Genomic DNA, 22,448 nt, shown 5'->3' on the forward strand with positions numbered 1-22,448 from the left:
TCTTGCCCTGCCTTGAGGACAAATACATCATTCCTGCACAGATTTATTTAAGGCGCTTGCCTGTTTTTGCAAACCCATGTTTTATTTCCCCGTGTAAACTGCCTTTCAGTATCTTGATTTCTCTATATTCACTAATGTTTAGATGGTAACATTTTAGTAAGCTTTGGTCATGAGCTTCCTAATTTTATCTATATCCCCCCATCCTTACCCTAAACAAATGCTAAAAATCTCTGCAGTTATTTGCCTTACTCAAATCTATATTGAAATCTGATTATCTTTGAAGAACTGCACAAGTAATCATCACACTGAAAGTAGTTAATAAAAACTGAACAATATCAAAAACAAAATAAACCTAAAGGGTAAAAATAATACTGTGGAATTTCCCTTAGGAGTGCAAAGACTTTTCAGAATGAATCACAGGAAAAAATATCTACTATTGTTATCATGAGCAACTTTTCCTAGAAGAAAAAGTGCTCCAGATTCTGAAATAGCAGCAATGCTATATACTTTAATATTTTATATTCTTTTTTTTCTTTTGATCTGGAAGAACTGAATTCAAATCTCACCCTGGTTATCTGCAAATTTTTTGAACATCTTCTTGATTATAAAGAGGAGATAATATTTATATGGCACAACAATTCAATATAGTTTATAAAGTAAAAAGCGCTACATTAATATAAGATATTACTTCCTTTAAATGTTTCCTTTGAGAACTTTCCCAAGATTTCCCCTTCCTCGTGCAGTTTTATCTGGAGGCAAATCAGGTAGCTATTGATCTATCTTCTAAATGGGAAACTATGTTAAATCTGTCAGAGGGGATCAAACTCAGGACCTTGTACCTGCAAGGCAGGCAGTAGAACCACTGTGCTAAATCCCAGCCTTTTATTTTATTTCTCAACCAAAGTATGAAATCATCCTATATGCATCTTGCATCTTGCTTTTTTGTCTTTGTAGTATTTCAATGATATATTTTCATATCAGTCCATGTATCAGTCAGGACTCTCTCCATGGCATAAGAATTAGACACTGCTTGTTATGGGTTGAAATGTGCCCCCCTAAAGAAATAATAAGCCAGATGTGGTGGTTCACATCTGTAATTCCAGGACTCAAGAGGCCAAGGAGGATCACCACAAGCTTGAGCCTAAGCTACACAGTTCGAGGCCAGTCTGAACTACCTAGTGAGAGTCTGTCTCAAACAAAACAAGATAATAAACATGTCCTTTTAAACTGCTAAATTTTGGGGAAAATTGTTACAGAACAATAGATAACTAATACAGGGACTGTTTAGACAGCAACCTTGTATAGCTAATACTATAACAGACTACAGGAAATGTTTGCAAAAGACCTAAGATTTATCAGAGATCTCTCTTGTCCCTTTATCTAAATTTGCCTGTTTTCTAAATGCATTTATAATTGTTTAGGAGAAAATATTTAAATATAAGTTATGAGCAATTTTTTATTATGTGGGTATACAGAGTATGCACTTATATGATGGATTTACAAATATATGATCTCTAGAAAACAATATCCCCTTTTTGTCTTCTAAAATTAAAACTCCAATTTTTCTCCATCAAAATTTTCTCCATTATTTTTTTCTTTTTAGTACTGGGGATCAAACTTGGGTCCTTATGCTTGCAAGGCAGGTGGCAGAACCACTGAGCTAAATCCCTGGCCCTCCATTCTTAATTTCATATCTAGCTCTAATAAGACAGGAGATTAGGGCATGGCAAAGGCTGGCCAGGAAGTAGCCTTGACCTGTTAACTACAAGATTCTGGACACATGTGCTTAAATGTTCTCCAAAGCTCTGCACATGGACTTCTAACTAACTCAACCAGGTTTTTCAATAGGAGCCTAGACCTGAGGTCAGTGAAAGTGTGGGAATCAAGCACTGCCTCTGAGGACCCGGATATATAATTTCTCACAGGTTTTCTTAAGATTTGGACACTGCAAAGCTGGGTGTGGTGGCGCACGCCTGTAATCCCAGCACTTGGGAGGCTGAGGCAGGAGGATCGCTGTGAGTTCGAGACCAGGTGGCCTACATACTGAGTTCCAGGTCAGTCTCAACTACACAGTAAGACACTCTCTCAAAAAAAAAAAAAAAAAAAGATTTGGACACTGCAAAAAAGGCAGCCAGGAGAAGCCACTATCATAGCTTTCCATGATAGCCCATGTTGTTTCTCAGATGCAGCATGTACTTTTATCTTTGCTCTTAACCCTTTTTGTCTTTACTGGGCCCAAGCTCACTCTGCAGACAGTTTCCCACTCTTCACTTTTACTTTCTCGAATAAACTTTGACAGTGCTTTTTTGCTCATTTTGCTCAATTCTTTCTTTGTTCAAAACAAGAAAGAATCTGTAATCTAACTCCAGAAGGAGAGGTGAGCAACCCTGAACCGGGTAACATTTAGTTGGTGAGCCACTTTTTAGAGGCAAGCTACCTGATAACACTAGCATTTGCCATTAAATTTGGGAAATACTTTCTCTACCCCATCCAGTGTTCCTCTCTTCCGTATACTCTATGTCAGCCAGTGATCTCACCACCCAATACTGCTCCCTAAACTGAGGGTCATCTGGGTCCGTTTTCTTTGGTACATTTTTATTATTTTCTAAGTCTGTTTTTGCACATCTTCATTTCTTTAACCACCTTAGTTCAGACCTTCATTCTTTTTTCCTTTGGATTATTAAAACAGCCTTAATTAATGCAACTGGTCTCCTTGCTTTTAACCTGTTACACAGAAGGTGCGAGTTTCTAAAATTCAGATCCAATCTTATTTCTAATACCTTGTTTAAATCAACCTACAGCTTTACTACTGCCTTTAAGACAAAATATATAATCTTTATGATGACATGTAAGAGTCCTCATGAAATGATGTCTCTACCTTGTAGCTCTGGTCATTTTCTGTCTGCTAGAACAGAATGACATTTATTCTCTAGCTATAAGGATAACATTATTTCTAGAATAGCCAAGGCACAGCACTTCTCACCTGTTTCATATGCAGCACATTCTCCCTTGAGGAACCATTTCCTTGTTTTCTCCTTGGCTAACTCAATTTAGTCCTTAAAAAATCATCTCTCCAGAGAGCCTGCCTTGATGTATTTTCCTATAATAACTTAGGCTCCCCTTACTAGCTTTCCGAAAGTCTAAAAATCTGAAACACTCCAAAATCTGAAACATATGCTTTGATTTTTTTTTTTTAAAGACAAGGACTTACTGTGTAATTCAGTCTGGCCTTGAACTTATTTTGTAACCCAGGCTGGCTTTGAACTCGGGGTGATTCTCCTGCCTCAGCCTCTTGAGTGCTGGGATTACAGGCATGTGCCACTCTGCCTGGTAGAAACATGTATTTTGAACTTTATTTCATATCTTATACTTTCAGATTATGAATACTTAATCTATAGTGACTTTAGGAATTATAAACTACACCCTTAAATAGTAAGCATAGGGATTCCAAAGCCAAATGGTATAGATTTGAATCTTGGTTTCACTGGTTATTAGCTATGTGATATTGAATGTATTTCTTCATATCTGTGCATTAGTTCCCTAGTTTGTAAATACATTATTTTAATAGCATCTATTTTGAGAACTAAAGTAATAAATACATGTAAAATTCTTAGAATGGTGGCTGGCATGAAGTATGTAGTACTTGATTGGTTTTATATATGATTATTTCTGCCAAAGAAATTAGCTTTTTTTTTTTTTTTTTTATTTTTTTGAATCAGGGTCCTTCTATGTAGTCAGCCTGGCCTTGAACACACTATGCAGTTCAGGCTGGCCTAGGAACTCATGGTGATACTCCTGCCTCAGCCTCCTAAGTGCTGAGATTACAGGCATTTGCTACCACACCCAGCTAGAAATTAGCTATTTAAAAACAAAATGTGTTAGCTTTTTATTTTTTGGTAGCAGGGATCAAACATTGAACATGTTAGCTTTTCAAGAGCTAAATGCAGGTTGGTTTTGTTTTTGTCTGTTAGTTTTTTTTTAATAAATTTTATTTTATCCCCCCCCAAATTCCCTTCCTCTCCCTATGTTCAAAAGCTTTGTTTCCATTTTTCCTTCTGTTTTCACTTTTTTTCTTGCCCCTTCCTTTTTACCTCTCCTCCCTTGTTTCCCTTCCCACTTGAACACTTTTTTCCCATTTTCCAACATCCATTATACATTTCAGTCCTTATTTCCACTTTCATTTTCTCACACAAGAGAAACAATGTGGTATTCAAACGTGTGGCCAATTTATTTCACTTAAAAGTATGGTCTCAAAGTCTATCCATTTAGCCATAAATGTCTGAAGCACATCCTTCTTTATGGGAGAGTAGTACTCCATTGTATAAAACCATCACAGTTTGTTTATCCACTAGTCAGTTGATGGGCATTTGGGCTGTTTTCAAGATTTAGCTATTACAAACTGTGCTGCTATAATCATGGTATAATCATTGCTGTGGTATCATACTTTTACTTAGTTCAGGAAGATACTAAGAAGAGGAATAGCTAGGTCAAAGGGAATCTCTAGCTTTAGTTCTTTGTGTCTCAGTTTTTAAACCACTGTTTTGTTTTGTTTTTTGGTACCAGGGATCAAACTCGGGACCTTGCACTTGTGAATCAGGTGGCAGAATCACTGAGCTATATCCCCAGCCCTAAACAACTGTATTTTTAACATCAGTCCCTGGGATTTGGTATATACTCATTAATGACTAATAAATTCATGTGTCTTTTTACAAGTATCAGTTGAGCACCTAAGAGTCAGGCACTGTTTCAGGCATGAGGGAATATATCAGTGGGGAAAAAAAAGCCTGCCCTCATAATATTACCTAGAGATGGAAAAGAAAGAAATAAAGCAAAGGCTGTGTTGTAGGAAGTGCTATGGAAGGGGAATAGGAAATATTAACAATGGGCAGTGGTTGAGGATGGGAAGAAATGAAGAGAGGTTGCACATTTTAAAGAAGACAATCAAAAAAGGCTCATTGAGAAGATAACATTTTGGCAAAAATGGAAATAGATAAGAAATCATGTCATGTAGATACTAAAGGGCACTTAAATATCCGACCCAGATGAAGAAATAATTACACAGGCCCTAAGATGTGTGCTTGTTTGCCATATTGGAAAATTCATTAGCAGTGTGGGGGTAGTTAGTTAGTAAGGGGAAGAGTACTAGAATATGGCATCAGAGAAAGATTGGAGGGCCTTCTGTGCCATTGTGAAGATTGGCTTTTATGGGAGAGAGATGGGAAGCCACTGGATATATCTGAGTATAGATAAAAGTAAATATTGGACTTGGATTTTGTTTTGTTTAGTTTTTTTGGTACTGGGGATCAAACTCAGGACCTTGTGCTTGCCAGGCAGGCAGCAGAACCAGAGCTAAATCCCTAGCCCTACTGGACTTGGATTTTTAAAAAAATTTTTTTTCTCATTGAGTTTATTGGTACATTTTAGGTATACAGTACAGTTACATTCACCATTGGGATCTTGTACCTTTACAAGGCTGGGTATTACAAGGCTGCTATGCTAAGAATAAAATGAAGGGAAGCAGTGAGACTAGTTAGGAGACTTCTGCACTGATTTAGGCAACAGATGGTTATGATGTTGACGTGGACCAGGGTGGTAACAACAGCTCTAATAAGGGATAAGATTATAGATATGCTTTGAAGATACAGCCAAAAGATTTTATGTACAGTGTTAGAGAAAGAAGAGTCAAAGATATTAGCCTAATAATCTCAAAAGGATAATTGTCTTCGAGTGATGTGGAGAAACTAAAAAGGAAAGCTTCATTTTTTTCTGTTGTGGAATTGGGGATTTTTTTTCCTGTTATGGGACTGGTTTGGGATATGTGAAGTTTAAAATGTAAATTGGACATATGTAGGCAGATATAGCCAACAACAGAAATGTTCAAGATCTGAGTCAAGGGGAACCCCAAAATTTCCAAGTAAAAGCAGTAAGAAAGAACTAGCAAAGCAGACAAAAAAGAGACATTGGATAGAAAAAAGTGGAAAAGTGGAATATTTTGAAATCACATGAAAAAAATGTTTAAGGAATGTGTGGTGAATTATGTCAAATACTTTAGAATAGGTCAAATAGTGCAAGGATTGAGAATTGAAAAAGTAAGATTTAGCAACATGGAAATCATGGAGACTTTTATGAAGGCATGTTTGAAATAGGTTCAGAGAGAGTGGGAGAAGAAAGTCTTTCAAGAAACTTTATTGTAGAAGAGCAAACAAATGCTGGCATAGAAGCCAAGAGGAGTTTTGAGATTGTTGTTAAATGTGTGACTATTATAGTTCATTTATGGGCTGGCAGAAACTTTTCGAAAGTGAAGGGAAATCAAAGATAGAGGAGAGAGTGGGTAGAACTGCTGGAGAGATGCCCTTGACTAGGTAGGAGAGCTTGGGATCTACTGCACACTTGTAGGGCTGGTCTTGGATAGGACTGGATGCAGAAGGGAGATAGAAATAGGAGGAAAGGGGCCAGGGATTTAGCTCAGTGGTTCCGCCACCTCCCTTGCAAGTGCAAGGTCCTGAGTTCGATCCCCGGTACCACCAAAACAAAACAAAACAAAACAAACAAAAAAAAAAAAAAAAAAAAAAAAAAAAGAAAAAAAAAAAAAAAAAAGAAAAAGAAATAGGAAAGACAGAGTACATAAGGAAAGTGCAGATAAGTAGGTAGATGTGGCTCCTGCTTACATCTACCGAAGTCACTTTCGAGAAATAGCACATACTTCAATGATATACTATGTCTTTTTATTAAAACTTAAAAAAAACAGACCCTCATATGCATAATATTGTTGACATGGGGGAAGGGAGAAAATCCCTTTGCTTGAATGAATCAAGTAAACAAATAATTATGGTGTGGTATGTGTTACTATAAAGGCATATGAAATCCTATAGGAGCTAATACTGAGAAACAAGAGTTTTCAAAATCTATAAGCACATAGCCAACACTGGTTTCCTATAGCTAATACATTGCCTCAGTATGCTTTTTAAAACCTGTAAGATCATAAGGATGTGAAAATCTTCATTTCCTTTGAAGACAAATGTGTAAATGCTGTATATATCCACTGGTCAGTTTGAGGGTAATGTAGAGAAACTGGTCTGCAGCTATTAATACTTTAGATCTCAAACCTGAATCTCTACATTTTTCTCATGAATAATTTTTTAAGTATTTACAGTTGGCTTGAATTTTAAATATTTGGGGGGGTGTTGTTAAATTATGTATGTCTATATTTTAAACTTTCAGAGAACAAAAATGTAAGACCCAATCTCTTCAAAGTTATTACCATAAAATGAATTATTAACTTTGTGGTTCTAACCTCATAAAAAAAATAATTTCAAAACTGAGATGGATGTGTAGGGCCCAGCTGCAAAAATTCAAACTCAGCCTGGTGCAGCTGCACTCCGGTTCCCGCAATTCATCTAACAGATTTTAGTGGGTTCTATAAGCGACATCAGAAAAGACACAGCAGATGTGTCTGATGGCTCCTGAAATCTAAAGTGGGACAGATGGTTCTCTGCTTGATTGACAACATGAGGAGCACTGCAGCCAGGGTCACCTCCTGTGGCATGTTTTTTCTTTGTTTTTATGTTTTTTTTTCCTCCCTGCTTCTGGCTAAAAATGAAACTGTCATACAAGAAAGAAAAGGGGATGGCTATTCAGAGACTTTCTTTTCAAATACTCACTGCAGTGAAAAGATTCCTCACAACAGAGAGACACCTAGACATGAAAGAAATTCTATTTCTCCAACAACTAACAAAAAGTAGAAAGATACTTGTTTGACCACAATATTCAAGATACTGGAGATAGAACTGAGAGTGAAGAACGAAGAAATCTTAGACACTAAATAGTATTGATTAGAACCAAAATATTTTATGAGTGGAGACCTTATGTTACCCTTAAAAATAAACTTCTCAGGTATTTTGGATTTTTTTCAGGTGCACTATACCATTGAGCTACATCCCTAGCTTTTTCATTTTTAAATGCCCTAGCTAATTACCACAAGCTGGCCTTGAAATTGTGATCCACCTGCCTCAATCTTCTGCATGGCTCATTACAGACATTTACACTGTTTCCAACTTGCTTTACATTTTAATTAGAAAGCTGGACAAACTATTTATAATTGTTCACCAGGAATAGTTCTACATTAACAGCCTAGGGTAAATCACTCATCTGATTATCTCTCCTTGTACATTTTTTCCCAAATTCTTTTCTAGTACTTAAAATCTTAAAGGTTAAAAAGAAAGAAAGAAAATAACTCACATTTACGGCATGCAAAATAATGCTGGACCTTGTGCCACGTGCTTACTTATAACTTCATATGATTTGCAAACTGAGATATTGACTTTTTCTGCTTTGGTTCATAATGGACCCCTAATTTTATTCATGTACTCTTTATCTCTTCTGCTAGGGAAAAAAGGAAGCCAAGCACAAAATGTGCCCCGTGAAAATATGTCCACACTTAAGTTCAGGTGTATTCTAGAATTCTACGATTTGTGAAACCCCCTTCCATCATCTATAGAAGAAACCCACATATAGTAGATGCAAGATTTCTTGGTAAAGAAGACTCAGAGATGGCAGTGTGTTTGCAAGGAAGATCTGGGGATAACTGTCTAGAAACATTATTTGCATGCAATCATGCTTATTTGGGATGACCTTTTATTTGGGATAGGCTTTATAGCCTATCAGGAAATTCAGATCCTGATTTTTGGAGGCCTTTAAGAAGTGCTGTGCTTAGAAAAAAGTCTGAAAACTATAATGGGCTGAACATGTGAATATATTTAGACTTCACGAGGCTCATGAACTAAACTGAGTTCTGACAATATGGGCTGCAATCTCCCCATTGTTTATCTCTTTCATTCTGAAGCAGAGCTGTTACAGCTCCTGTAAAATCCTCAAATTTCTAGGCTAAGGTTGGGAGGTCATACAACACAGGAACCTCCAGCAACCCAACTTTGTTCCCTTTCTCTTCTGTCACCTCTGCTTCATGATGCCAAAGCCTTTTGTGGCCATGGTGTAAATCTATTGAATATAAAATATTTACATTCTACCATCCCTAAACATCTTATCCTTCCAGGTCTCCCACATAGATATTTCTACACACCATTTAATATCATGGTGACTTACCTTTATCTTCATCTGAGTGTCCTCACTTCTTCCCTACCCAGCTTCCATTTCATTGCCCATAAATCCAACCATTCTTTTGCCAATATCTTCAACTGCCTTGTCTTCCAAAGGTGTATGCAGTGGTCTGTATTCTGTACCTTTCATTATTATCTTCCTCCCTGTTAGAAAGAATGAGTCAGTTCTTCTCAATTATGCTGATATTTCCCTTCTTTCTGCTTGAAAATTCTATACCAGTATGCCAATTTACAATTAAAACACAAAATACAAGGGAAGATAATAAAAGACAATAAACACCTACTTTTATTGAATAAATGTTGAATTACAGAAAACTTCATAGTAGTATCTTAAAATTTGAGCATGTTTCTTTACATTAGGCTTAGATTTGAAATGGCTAGGCTGGACATAGTGGCGCATGCCTGTAATCCCAGCACCTGGAAGGCTGAGGTAGGAGGATTGCCATGAGTTAAAACTACATAGTGAGATCCTGTCTCAAAAAAAAAAAAAAAATGGCTATACAAATCTTCTGACCAAGACTTTAATAATGACTGAATTCTTTTTTTGTTTGTTTGTTTTTTTGAGATAGGGTCTCACTATGTAGCCCAGGCTGGTCTTGAATTCACAGCAATCCTCCTGCTTCAGCCTCCCAAGTGCTGGGATTACAGGCATGTGCCACCACGCCTGGCTATAATGACTGAATTCTTAATAGTTCCCATGAAGAGAAATTTTAAATAAATAACCACTTAATATTTACATTTTACGAACTTCTTTTTCTCATGGACAAATATAAAAATATCATGACAACACAGGTTGAATTTTGAATCTAAATGAATTTAATAACTTCAAAATTGTCAAAATAAAGATGGACCTCTAACTTGCATGGCTAGACCAGTCCCCCTACAACTGACCTTAACAGCACAAGTACACATTAACTAAAAAGATTCAGACGTATACAGTTAAAGACTGAGGTTTGGAGCTGCTCCCTTAGGCTACTCCTCACAGCAGCCCTATCCTAAATGCTTGTGCTTCTCTCATAGCAGCTGCACTCTGGAATCCCTGCTACATATCCCAGGCATCTGAAACATGAACATCTACACCTGCCTCACCGTCTCTTTGCCCACAAAAGGAAATAAGGTGTTTTGGGTCAAGTTTTCTGAGATTCAGGTTGGGGAAGAAAGAGCTGAATATTGCCTATCATTTTCATCACCTGTAGGGTACTGGTGCAAGCCATTAGACTACCATTTATCTATCCCCAGAAGACCCCAAAGACTGCTCAAGGTACAGGCCCATGGACTCTGCCCACAAGCCCATCAGGGGCCCCAGGGAGTTATCAACAGTGTGTGGCAGGCCCTGTAACACATTCTTGGAGACACCAATTGAGAGATCTGCCTTGTGCAGATTATCCCCTCTCACCCTTATTTTCAAAAGCTTTCTCCTATTTTGTCTTTTACATTTGCAATTAAAATCAAGTCTGTATGTCATAAAACAAAAATTCATCTTTATCCATTCATTTCTCCCTCCAGTTACCATTTATGCCTGTTTTTTCCAAGCAGCTAAAATTCTGAAAAAACTAGTCTACATTTTTCACTACATTATCCACAATCATTCTTTTCTCAACCAACTGTAATGTAGGTTTTCATGGAACTACAATGGCAAAAGTTATAACCTTCTAATTGTTTTTAATTATCAGTCATTATTAGCATTTGATATGACTGATCATATCTTCTTGATCATCTCTTTTCTAGCCTTCTGTGCATTACATTTTTTTTTTTTTAAGACAGGGTCTCACTATGTAGTTGAGACTGACCTGGAATTCACTATGTAGCTCAAGCTGGTCTCGAACTCACAGTGATCCTCCTGCTTCAGCCTCCTGAGTGCTTGAATTACAGGCGTGCACCACTGCGTCTGGCTTTATGACATTACATTTTAATGGATAAATGTATTTTGGGCACTGGCTAGCCCATGGTGAACACATAAAGTACAATCTCTGTCCTAATTTAATACAAATGGAAATATGTTGAAAAATTGATTAACAAAGTGCAAGAGTTCCTCAGAAAAGATATACTGAAATAAAAAAGAAATTTATCACTTTGGTTTAATGTATATAAATTATTGAGTATTCTAAACTATTCCTTTAAATTAATTTAAAAAATAATGTCTTAGTGCATGCCTGTAATCCCAGCACTTGGGAAGCTGAGGCAAGAGGACTACTAGGAGGTCAGGGCCAGCCTGGACTTGGACTACATAGTGAGTTCAAGGCCAGTTTTAACACTACATAGTGAGACTCTGTCTCAAGCAAACAGACATGCAAGTCTTTAAGTACAAACATCTTATGGTAATTTCATTGGCTCTTCAAGGTGGAGGTATTGGAAGCATTGATTTAATTTAATCCAGTAAGAGTGATTTCTGGTGATCTGACAATTCAAGAGTACCAAGGATCTGAATTGACTAATAAATCCTACATTCTTTTTTTTGGGGGGTGCTGGGGATTGAACTTGGGACCTTGAGCTTGTGAGGTAGGCAGCAGAACCAATGAGCTAAATAAATCCCTGGCCCAATCCCACAATCTTTTGAATTAAGATGTGTTATGTACATGTACTAACTGTACACAAGGAATGTAAACATTATATACATTATGTACACATCCACACAAAAGGGGAGGGGATCAAGAGATTGTGGGAGGGAAAGAAGGGAAAGTGGATTTTATTTTTGAGGCAGGCACCAGAACCACTGAACTAAATCCCCAGCCTGTCAGATTTTATTTTTGGTACCAGCAGTCGAACTCATGACCACAGCTGTATTTGCCAGGCAGGTATGAGACCACCACCGAGCTACATCCCTGGCCCTGAAAAGGGGATTTTAAAAAGGAATTAGGATGTATTATGTACATATACCAACTCCACCCAAGGAATTTTTTTTTTTTTTTTTTTTTTTGAGACAGGGTCTCACTCTGTAGTTGATAATGACCTGGAACTCACTATGTAGCCCAGGCTGGTCTCGAACTCACAGCAATCCTCCTGCCTCAGCCTTCCAAGTGCTGGGTTTACAGGTGTGTGCTACCACGCTCAGACTCAAAGACTTTTCATTGTCAGCACAAACACAAAATGGCAATAAACCTTAAAGAATAATTTATTTTGTGTGTGTGTATGTGTTTGTTGTTGTTGTTTTTTTTTTTTTGATACCGGGGATCAAACTTGGGCCCTTGTGAGGTAGGTGGCCAAACCACTGAGCCAAATCCCCAGCCTCTAAGAAAACTTTATTTTGAAAAAGAAAAAAATAACAGGATGCTTTAAATAATTTACTTATTTACAGTACAGGAGAGTAAATCCAGGGCCTTTGAACTGAGCTACATCTCCAGCCCTTTAAAATACCAAAACAAAAACCACACAACAAAAACTTTTTCTAAAGACACAGTCTTGCTAGCCTGGCATGGTGGTGCATGCCTGTGATCCCAGCACTGGGGAAGCAGAAGCAGGAGGACTGCCACAAGTTTGAGGCCAGCCTGGGCTACATAATGAGTTCAGGGCCAGCCTGAATTACAAAGCAAGACCTGTTTTAAAAAAACAAAAAACATTTTGCTAAACTGCCTAGGCTGGGCTGAAACGAGTATTCCTACCTCAGCCTCCCAGAGTGCTGGGATTAAAAGTGTGTGCCAACACTGGCTACCTTGAATGTTTTAGAATTTTACTTTTTCTCACAGAAAGAGGTCTATACCTGTCAACCAGGCCAATTTATTGTTGGGAAATTGGTGGTCAACAGAAAATATACTCATCAATATACAATGCATTATGCACCTGGCTTAGCAAATTAAAGAATATGATAAAACTGGATTCTGGACTCTCCCGATCTAGTCAGAAAGCAAAGAAAAAGCAGGTTTTATATTAGCATAATGCTCATCTAGAATGTCTTTTAATCCTTCCTTCCTTCTCCTTTTCTCTTTTTCTAAATTACCAGCCTCCAATTTGCGAGCCTCCTGCCTTTGCCTCCCAAGTGCCGGAATTTCAGGTGTGCAACCACTATGCCTTACATAGGCTGTGCTTCTTACTGGTGTGAGACTCAAAGGTTCAAGGCCATGACATGATTCTGTACATGCAAGAGTTAGCAAAAAGCTATAAGGAAAAAAAAACACAAGGTTGAATTTATTTTTTTAGATAGTTGTTTTAAATATGCTTGCAGCAGAATAAGTCTAGAGTAGCTCTAGAGGCAATGAAAAATATGAAATGTGGACAGTGGCAAAGGGGCTCAGAAAGAGATGAGAAATCCGATGGTATATAGGAGCTGATAAAGCAGTTTAGGACTGGAACTATTAACTATTGCATTACCTGGTTCAGAGCAGGCATTCAACAAGATATTGTAGAACGAATGAAAAAAATGAACAAATGAGCACACCATGGTGGCAAGCACCTCCGATCACCAAATTTAAGCCCAGCTTGGGCCATTTAGCTGGACCTTGTCTCAAAAAAATACTATAAAAAGGACTGGAGATGTAAGTCTGCACCCTTGGTTCAACGCCTAGTAACCCCCCCGCAAAACAGACACACACTACACACACACAGATACACACACACAGAACGGTGGTTGACTTAAGTGCAGTAGTATGTCAGGAGCCCTGCAAACAAATGTATGCTCCTCTTAAAAGAAACTAAGTACTTAAATCCCTTTTTCAGAATTGTTTTAATCCCACCAATCCTATGAGGTAGGCATTATTTCTATTATTCAGATAGGTAAACTCGGAGGCGCACAGAGGCAATGCCTCCTGCCTGAGAGTCTACAACAGGTCAGAAACTAGTCTCGAGAGCCTGACAGCAAAGGACTCCTGCTTAAAAATTACACTGCTTAGCCTAGACAGAGGCTTACCGAGTGTAATGATTACGTAAAGCCTACAAGCAGAGAAATCCAAAGTCGGCAACTTCGAAGGAGAGGACACACAGGCCTTCTAGAACGTTCCTGCCACCCTGTCACAAGGCAACCAGCGACGTGCGTCACAAGAACTCAAAGCTTCCAGAGGTCCCAAGAGAGGGTGGAGCTTGGTTCCCGGAGCGCAGCGACCACCAGCGCAGTCGCAGTGCAGCTGGAGAGCACCAAGAGACAAGCGGGCCCAGCAGAAGGCGGGGCAACCGGGCGCGTGCGCATCGCGGTCGTCTTGTAGGAAGCCGGTGTTCAGGCTACCGGGGGTCTGTGACGTCATTTCCAGTATCAGGTAGTCAGTGCTTCCGGGTCGCAGTCTCTTTGAGCCAGAATCTGGGTGACTTCTAGGCGGCCGCGTAGCAGTCCATCCCCTCCCCCTTGCTGCAGTTTGGTAAGTGTTCCTCCTGCCCTACGGCGTATAGGTTCTTCTTCCGCTTCTACCCCGCATAGCTTGGGCTCGACGTGCCGTGGCCGCTGGATTTGGGAGGTGGGTGAGGTGGCAGAGAGCCCTGTTTTGGCCCTACCCCCCACCTCTCCATTCACCACCTTCGCGCGGGTGGCCGCCGTTTTGCCCCTTCCGCCATTTTCCTGCCTACGAAGGTGGATTAACTGCGCTTTGGGTCTCGCGCTTTTTATTGTTGGTGACCGCGAGAGGCGAGGGATTGTTTCTGGGCTTTGCAGGTGGGAGAAATTCGTGGTGACTGACGTGTGTTGGGATGTAGCTCACTAGAGACAGGTGGGTAGGAGACGTTTAGATGAGTGGTAGATGGAGTGAGGGAGTGGACAGTCAGACCAGTGAAGGTTCATTTCAGGGTTTTTCTTTGGAATAGCGAGTTTAAAATGGTGGTGTCAGCCTTAACAGTCTATAGCAAAGATGCTGTTGGTGGAAAGTTAAGAGGGATTCATTTGTCTAATACGGTTTTAAAATGTAAGCAGTTTACTTTTTTAAAAAAGGCTTTATCTGTGAATTCAATTTACCCTGTTCCTCTTCCGTAAAGAATTGGCATTGTCGTAAGCCTTCGATGTTGGCTTGTTTACTAAATGAATTAAGGAAGGGCCCAGTTGCCATTCTCTCTATACCGTTTTCTGTTATGTAAAATTGTAAAAATGAAAATAATCATTGTCTGATACTGTGCTTTAAAATATAGTTATCTGTGATGCTGATCTCAAAATTAAAACGTACATTCTTGGAATGCTGTGTGTCTTTAGTCTCTTGTATTGGTACAAAAGTAATTTGAAGATTATTTGGAGGTAGGGAGGAAAGTTTGGAAGGTAAAGAGTTTGCTGTAGACCTTACATCACAAGAGGATATGACGTTTTTGTTTGATTTTTTTTTTTCTTTTGAGTACTGCTTTGTGGGGGAGGTTGCACGCTTCCAGATTATTTAAAAAATGGAAACAGAAGAGATTTTTCTTATTTGGGGCAAGTCACCCAAATCATTTAGGATAGATTTCTGAAAGAACCAAGACAGGATAATGTGAAATAAACACGCTTGAAGAGGAAAAATGTCAGTTTTATTGATATCTTTTAATATTTTAACCTTATATTCATCACCTAGTGAATGCTGATGAACACCTCAACTTTTTAAACTAAGGGACCAACTGTGAATAATGAGCCCAAATTAATTTGTAGGTTCATGAAGTTTTTATTTAGTTATTTTGATGTCAGGTACTTCACATGTAGTAATTTTTAGTAGATTTGAGAAAAATTTTTTTTCCTGTATTGGGGATCAAACTCAGGACCTTTTGCTAGTAGTGGTGCAGTGCCACTGAGCGAATTCCCATCCCAATAAATGTATTTTAAATTGCCATGTAAACTAGTAATTGCACTGTTACCGGTATTTACTTTGAACTATCATGATACTTCCTAATATGTAATGTAAATGTTTTTGATACAGGAAAGATGAATGGGCGGGCTGATTTTCGAGAGCCGAATGCAGAAGTTCCAAGACCAATTCCCCGTAACTATCATATTATTTATAATTAGAAGCACTTTCTACGTAAAGAAAATCTAATTACCTGAGTAACATTAGCAGCTGGACTAGCCTCATGAGGCAGTCACACAGAGCTCCAGATTTGGTTTAATATTAGCTCTCCTGTTGCCATCTTGAAATTCTTAGTAATTTCAATAAAGGGTCCAGCATTTTTATTTTGCACATGGTCAACTACATTATGTAGCCAATTCTGACTAGCAGGTAGTAGTACTAAATTCTATTTGATGTCCAAGTTTGCTAAAAGTTTACAAGCGAATTGTTTCATTACTTTATTTTTTTTTTAAAAATGCTAAATGTCTTTCGTGAATATTTATACTGAGCTAATTTTTCAGTCTTGGATTTATTGGTATTTTGTTATTTTTCCAATTTTCCTTGGTAAAAAGTCATAGGGGCTGATTACATTCCGACAGAGGAAGAAAGAAGAATGTTTGCAGAATGCAATGATGAAAGCTTCTGGTTCAGATGTGAGTTCAGTTTTCTTATCAGTGTAATTTGATCTAAAATTTGTACCTGAAATTTTAACCTGAATTTTTATTTGAGGTTAATGTAACTCCATACAGAAGAAATTGGCACACTTTGGCTTACTATGGTTGTTGCTAAAAGAGATTTAGGAAATAGATGTATATGTACTTTAAAGTAGTTGCAGAATTTTCAAAACCATGTGCCAGCTTTGTGAATAGTAGTAATATGTACATGAATTTTATAAAAACAACTCTGTAAGGTTGATAACTACTGCTTTTACTTTACAGATGAAGACATTGAGGTTTAGAGATGTTAAAAACAATATTAAAATATTAAATATTAAACTATTGAAAGCAATGTATAAAATACAGTCATCTTTAAACAAAACCCAGGTATTGCTTCACTTGGAAACTATAGTCCTTTTATAGTTGATGTAATTTGAACAGAAGGCCTGGGTGAAATTTTAAAGTGCAAGGGAGCAAATTGCTAAGGAAGGTGTTGTAGTCAGGGTTTTGGCAAGAGAATACATTAAATACAGGACACATGATTCATATGATTATTTTATTATATTATAATTACATGATTATTTTATGATAATTACTCAAAAAGCCAAATACAGAGGATTAACTACACATTAAAGGCCCAAAGAATCCAGCTCAGGGCCTGGATCTCAGCAATGTCCCACACAAGTCCAGCTAAAGTTTTAGAGTCCAAGGCAGTGTCCTCCATGAGTTCAGCTAGTGGTCTAGAGCCCACAGCCAAGTCTCGTGTTTGTCCATATTGAGGATCTGCACTTGGAAGGCTCAAAGGCCAGTAAGATGAAGAATTTGTGCCACCAAGCTGAGGGATCCACATTGTAGCCAGGAAGGGATGCTCATGGTGAAGATCAGAGGTTCCCTGATGAAAACAGCAGTCATTCTCAGTGATAGCAAGTCCTTGAGCTCCTCCTTCGATGAGAACAGCCTAGTTCGCATCAGGAAAACCATACAGAGTAAGCTTCTAGAAAATCAACAGGCCAAGATCTTCCCCTTCGGTTCTGTTTTTATGGCTACTGGTAATAACCCTTGGTTGGATCCCCATGACCAGACCATGCTAATTCATTTCAGCTGGGACAAGTTAACCATTAGTCCATCACAGAAAGATACATCTTCTCATCAGTCAGCCCAGTATATATACTTAAAATGTACTAGATGCTTTGCTTGGAAGACAAGTTTTATGAGATAGCTTTGTCCTGATACAGTTGATACAAAGCTAACACATGAAACACAGAGAAAGATTATGTTAATAGCTGCAATAAGAATTTTAAAGGGTAAATTAATTGTAATTGAATAAAGGCAGAATCTACAGTAACTTGATTGCTGTTATTGAGGCTGAACTGATGGAACAAGTCTTGAGAATAGAAAGCAAAGCCATAGTGAGTACTTAAAATTTAACTTACATCTTTTAGGTTCTTGGTCAGTAGATATAATGTAAATTTGCTTTCAGAAGAAGATTATGCGTTGTAGATTAGAAGAATGAGAAGTATGAGCCTTTGGTGATAACTTAGACATATAGTTGTTGAGAAGTAGTTGACTGCTTTGTCATTTGGACTGGAAAAAATGGGTTGGTGATGAAAGATTTTTGAAAGGACATGTAATAGGATTTCAAAAAGATTGACTAACAGGGAATGAAGGGAAAGAGGTAATAACTTCAAGATAGTCCAGTTTATGACATTACTGATTAAACAGTACAGTTAGAATTTTTTATTTGCAGGAAAAAACATATAATATGATAATATTCATGGTGCAACAAATTATTTTCAAGTCTTGATGACAATAGGATTAAGGAAAAGACAAGTCTGTTGATAGTTTGCGGTCATTGTAATGTTAGGCTAATGGTTATATAAATACTGTGGTATCCAGCTTTATTTTTGTCTGGTAGATTTATGCCATTGCATGTTTAACACTCTAAATATCTGTAACATTTTGCTAAAAGTACATAAGCGAATTGATCCATAGGTAGGATTTTATGCATATATGACTATTAATAGTAGGACAATAGTAGGGTTATATGAACAGTAAAAAATAAGTAATTTTTGTATATTAAAACAGATTAATCCCAAATTGAAGAGATAAAAAAACGTGTAATAAGGACCAGCTGAAAAAAACAGCTTGTTAATTGTATATTATATCTGGTTTACTGGGAAATTACAGCAGTCAACAAATTAACAACCAGCAGCAGTTACAGAAGCAACTGACCTTTTTTTTTCTTTTGGTAGAACTCAGAGCTTCTGCACTGAGCTACATCCCTAGCTCTTTTTAAAATTTTGAAACAGGGTCTCTTAAATTGTTATGTTGCCCAGGCTGAGCTTGAATTTGTGATCCTCCTGCCTCAGTCTCAGTGTGCTGGGATTACAGGCATGCAACACCATGCCTTGCCAACAATTAACTCTTAAAGCAGAAATAACCTAGCTGTTGCATATTATAACATCATTCAATACATACAAGACTATAGCTGTACCAGATGGTAGGAAATTCAACATACAATTATCAGGAGAGCTTGATAGTCATGTGCTAGGAAATTTTGTAGTTTTTATATCTTTAAGGTATTCCATGTAGTATATGCAATTTCCATATATTGTAAATGAATAATGGAATTCATGTTACTCTGGAGAGTATCAATTTGGGGCTTTTAATGAGGAAAGCAGGAATACGTAGAAAAGAACTGATGGTAACTTTAATACCTTTTTGAGGTGTATTAAATATATTCATCTTGTTTTAAAATTAGGCTTGTTGATTTAGATTATTTTCTTTTAAGATAACTTTGTTTCTTCTCTGATCTACTTTCTGTTAATTTTAAAGTATAACTATGAAGGTAACTTATATTTCCAGTTTTTTAAAGTTGTGGCCCTACTTGCTGCCCAAAAACCAATGTGGCTCAAACACACACAGGTAGTGAAGAAAATCATTACATAAAAGATCAACTTAATTCTCACCTTCTGGAATTACTGAAAAGTCATACTAATTCCAATTTGCATAAATTTTACATTGTATGAAAATATTTCATGCATATGTACCACTGGTTTTCAAATGAGAAGTATGATAAGGAGACCATGGACTCTGGACCCTACCTATGTGAATTCAAATCCAGATAGTAGCTGTGAGATTTTGGACAAATTCCTGTTTGTGTTTTGTTTCCTTATCTGTAAAACAGGAACAGTAACTACCTATCACATAAAATTGTTATGGGGAATGATTCAGTTAATTATATAAATGTTGGCTATCTTTATTAAATGGCTGTTGATGCTATTGTGATTAATGAAATAAAAGTTTCTTTTGAAAATGGTGAATTTAGAGTAGCATTTAATTGTAAGGGGAGAAAAATTCAAGGAATCTCACAGATCTTTGTATTGGATATGGTTGGCACTGTGGTCCTAATGCAGAATAGGTTTTGGTCAGCAATAATTTTGATTTGCCTAAGGAAACATTACATTATATTAACAAAATATAGGAGTCACATAATATTGATTCCCATTAAATGAGAATAAGACTTGGGTTTTGATTGAGCTGTATTACAAATTAAACATTTGTGTTGCTTTGAGCATATGACTTTGTAGACATCAGTTTATTCTGATTAAGCAGACTAGATAACCTTTGAAGTCTTTCAGTTTTATCATATAAGTTGGTTAGAGACCAGAGACCTAAACCATTATCCCTTTATAGCATGAGAAGTTAGAGATATATGCTAACAGCGGTAAATGGAAGAACTAGTACTAGAATCTCCTTAACCTGATTGTTACTCTTTGCATTAACTGAGGAAGCATTGTCCATTGTAGAGATGGCTAACTAACTCATCACCTTTTATCCTTATATAATTCTTCAGTGCTACGTGTTGCAATCCTTGAACCAAGCTGAATTGATGCTGTTATTTAAAGGGATTTGTCCTTTGAAAAACCTTAAATGATAATACATGAAGCCATTGTAACAAGCCAACATTAAAGAAACCATTTTCCCAACCAAGGTAAAATCTGTTAGTAAGTAGAATAGTAAGGAGTCAAACCGTAGGGTTTCTGCAGATTGTGCCTCCTGGTGGAGCCCTCTTCCAAAGTTAATGTATTTTAATCATAAGCTTCTCTAGCAATTCAAATGTCTCAATTATTTCAGTGCTTAAATTACCCATGTATAATTTAAACCAAAGTTGAGAAAACTACAGACCATGGATCAAATCTGTCTGTATGCAGTGAACTAACAATGGTTTTTACATTTTTAAATGATTGAGGAAAAAGAAAGGAAGAAGATGGTTTCATTGCATGTACAAATTACCTAACGTTAGTATTTTTGCATCCATAAATAAAGTTTTATTGGAACACAGCTATGTTGATTTGTTTATGTATCGTCTATGAGTGCTTTTGCCATAAAACATTAGTTGAGTAGTTAGGACAAACACTGAGTGGACCACAACGCCCCAGTACTTATCATTTGGCTCTTTATAGAGAAAATTGCCCACCCTGGGTTAGGAACAGCACTGTTCACCGTGATAGCCACTGACCACGTGTAGCTATTTAAATTAATTTACAGTGAATGGATACAAAGTAAAATAAAAAAAGAAGCATGGAGTGAAGTCCAGAGGAAGCCAGGCGCAATCTTCTAAGGGTCTGCTCCCAATGGAACCACTCACAAATGACATATTTAATTTGTCTGCCACCTAGTAACAGCTCTTATAAGTGTTATCATGTCTCTAGAACCTCAGTGTCAGGGTTTTTTTTTTCAACTGGGGGCTGGCTGGTCATGTAGGCTCTCAGTCTAATTCCTAAGTACCAGACTCCCAGAAAAAAGCAGGTGTTTTCTGTGAATTGTGTTTATATAAACAGGTTAGGCATAGTGGCCACTTCTGTCAATGTAGGGAACTGTTCATTAGTCAAGTTCTCAGACCAAGTTGCTTGCCATATTGGTCAGCTAAGGACCAACTCCTGTCCTTGAAGAATTCTGTTACTACTAGTGTAGAGAACAGTTATTCATAGCTGCTTTTAAGATGTAAGTTTGAAATTGTGATGACAGCTTTGGATATTTTACTCTGGGTTAATAGGCATATATACATAATATTTTCATGTAGTTTTAAGGAATATTTAAAATGTATGCTTTTTAATTCTTTCCCCAGGCACCATATGATTACATTCAAATATATTTTGATTCATTGTAATAGTTTAAAAGCTTGAGATCTGCTATTAGATTTCATTAGATTCTGAAACCTGCCACTGAACTAGCTGTATGACCTTGAGCAATTTCTTAACATCTCTAATCCTCAGTATCCTTATCTTTAAAGGGGTGATAATATTATTTAGTTTGCAAATATTGTGATAAAAAGTAAATAAGGTGCCAGGATTTAGCTCAGTGGTGCCACTGCCTGCCTGGCAAGTACAAGGTCCTGAGTTCAATCCCCTATACCAAAAAAAAAAAGAAAAGAAAAGTAAATGAGACAATGCACATAAGGCACTTAGCATGCATGAAATTTTGTCTTTACTCACTAGCAGCTTATTTGTAATTTGCTTCTAGCCTCTCCTTTAACCTGTTTTTCCCCTTTTTCTAACTTCAGAAGTCAATTTTAACAATGTTGTCTTAGTTGATTATTAATATATTGCTGGGCCAAGGATTTAGCTCAGGGGTGCTGCACCCGCCCCACAAATGCAAGGTCCTGAGTTTGATCTCTGATACCCCCCCAAAAATTAATGTATTGCTACCTCTCAGAACATGAGTCCAGATGGTTCTTGAATTACGTTGTTTAATATTTTAATGTTTTTGTGGTTTTTTCATTTTGAGATAGGGTCTCCTTATTTAGTCCAGACTGGCCTTGAACTCACTATGTAGCCCAGGCTGGCCTCAAACTCATAGCAATCTTTCTGCCTTAGCCTCCCAAATGCTGAGAGTATGGCATTATTTTTAATTTAAAATGTTCTAAGTTTTTAACCATATGTGTTTATAGGACTGCTTTTCTTTTTTTTTTTTTTTTT

The 22,448-nt window shown here is 37.4% G+C and overlaps 1 protein-coding gene across 6 annotated transcripts in view; it reads left to right on the forward strand.

The window, feature by feature from the left end:
* Positions 1-14,268: 14,268 nt before the first annotated feature.
* Ociad1 (OCIA domain containing 1) overlaps positions 14,269-22,448 on the forward strand; it is a 28,336-nt gene continuing 20,156 nt past the window's right edge. The window contains exons 1-3 of one of the 6 annotated variants that reach the window (XM_010640215.3): positions 14,269-14,398; positions 15,905-15,967; positions 16,384-16,464. In XM_010640215.3, the coding sequence (XP_010638517.1) occupies positions 15,910-15,967; positions 16,384-16,464 (139 nt within the window). In that variant the 5' untranslated portion in view covers positions 14,269-14,398; positions 15,905-15,909. The other 5 variants (XM_010640221.3, XM_010640222.3, XM_010640218.3 and 2 more) reach the window with 5 other exon arrangements.

This window comes from Fukomys damarensis, unplaced genomic scaffold (assembly GCF_012274545.1).
Source record: "Fukomys damarensis isolate Sample0158 unplaced genomic scaffold, DMR_v1.0_HiC HiC_scaffold_35, whole genome shotgun sequence".
Lineage (NCBI taxonomy): Eukaryota > Metazoa > Chordata > Mammalia > Rodentia > Bathyergidae > Fukomys > Fukomys damarensis.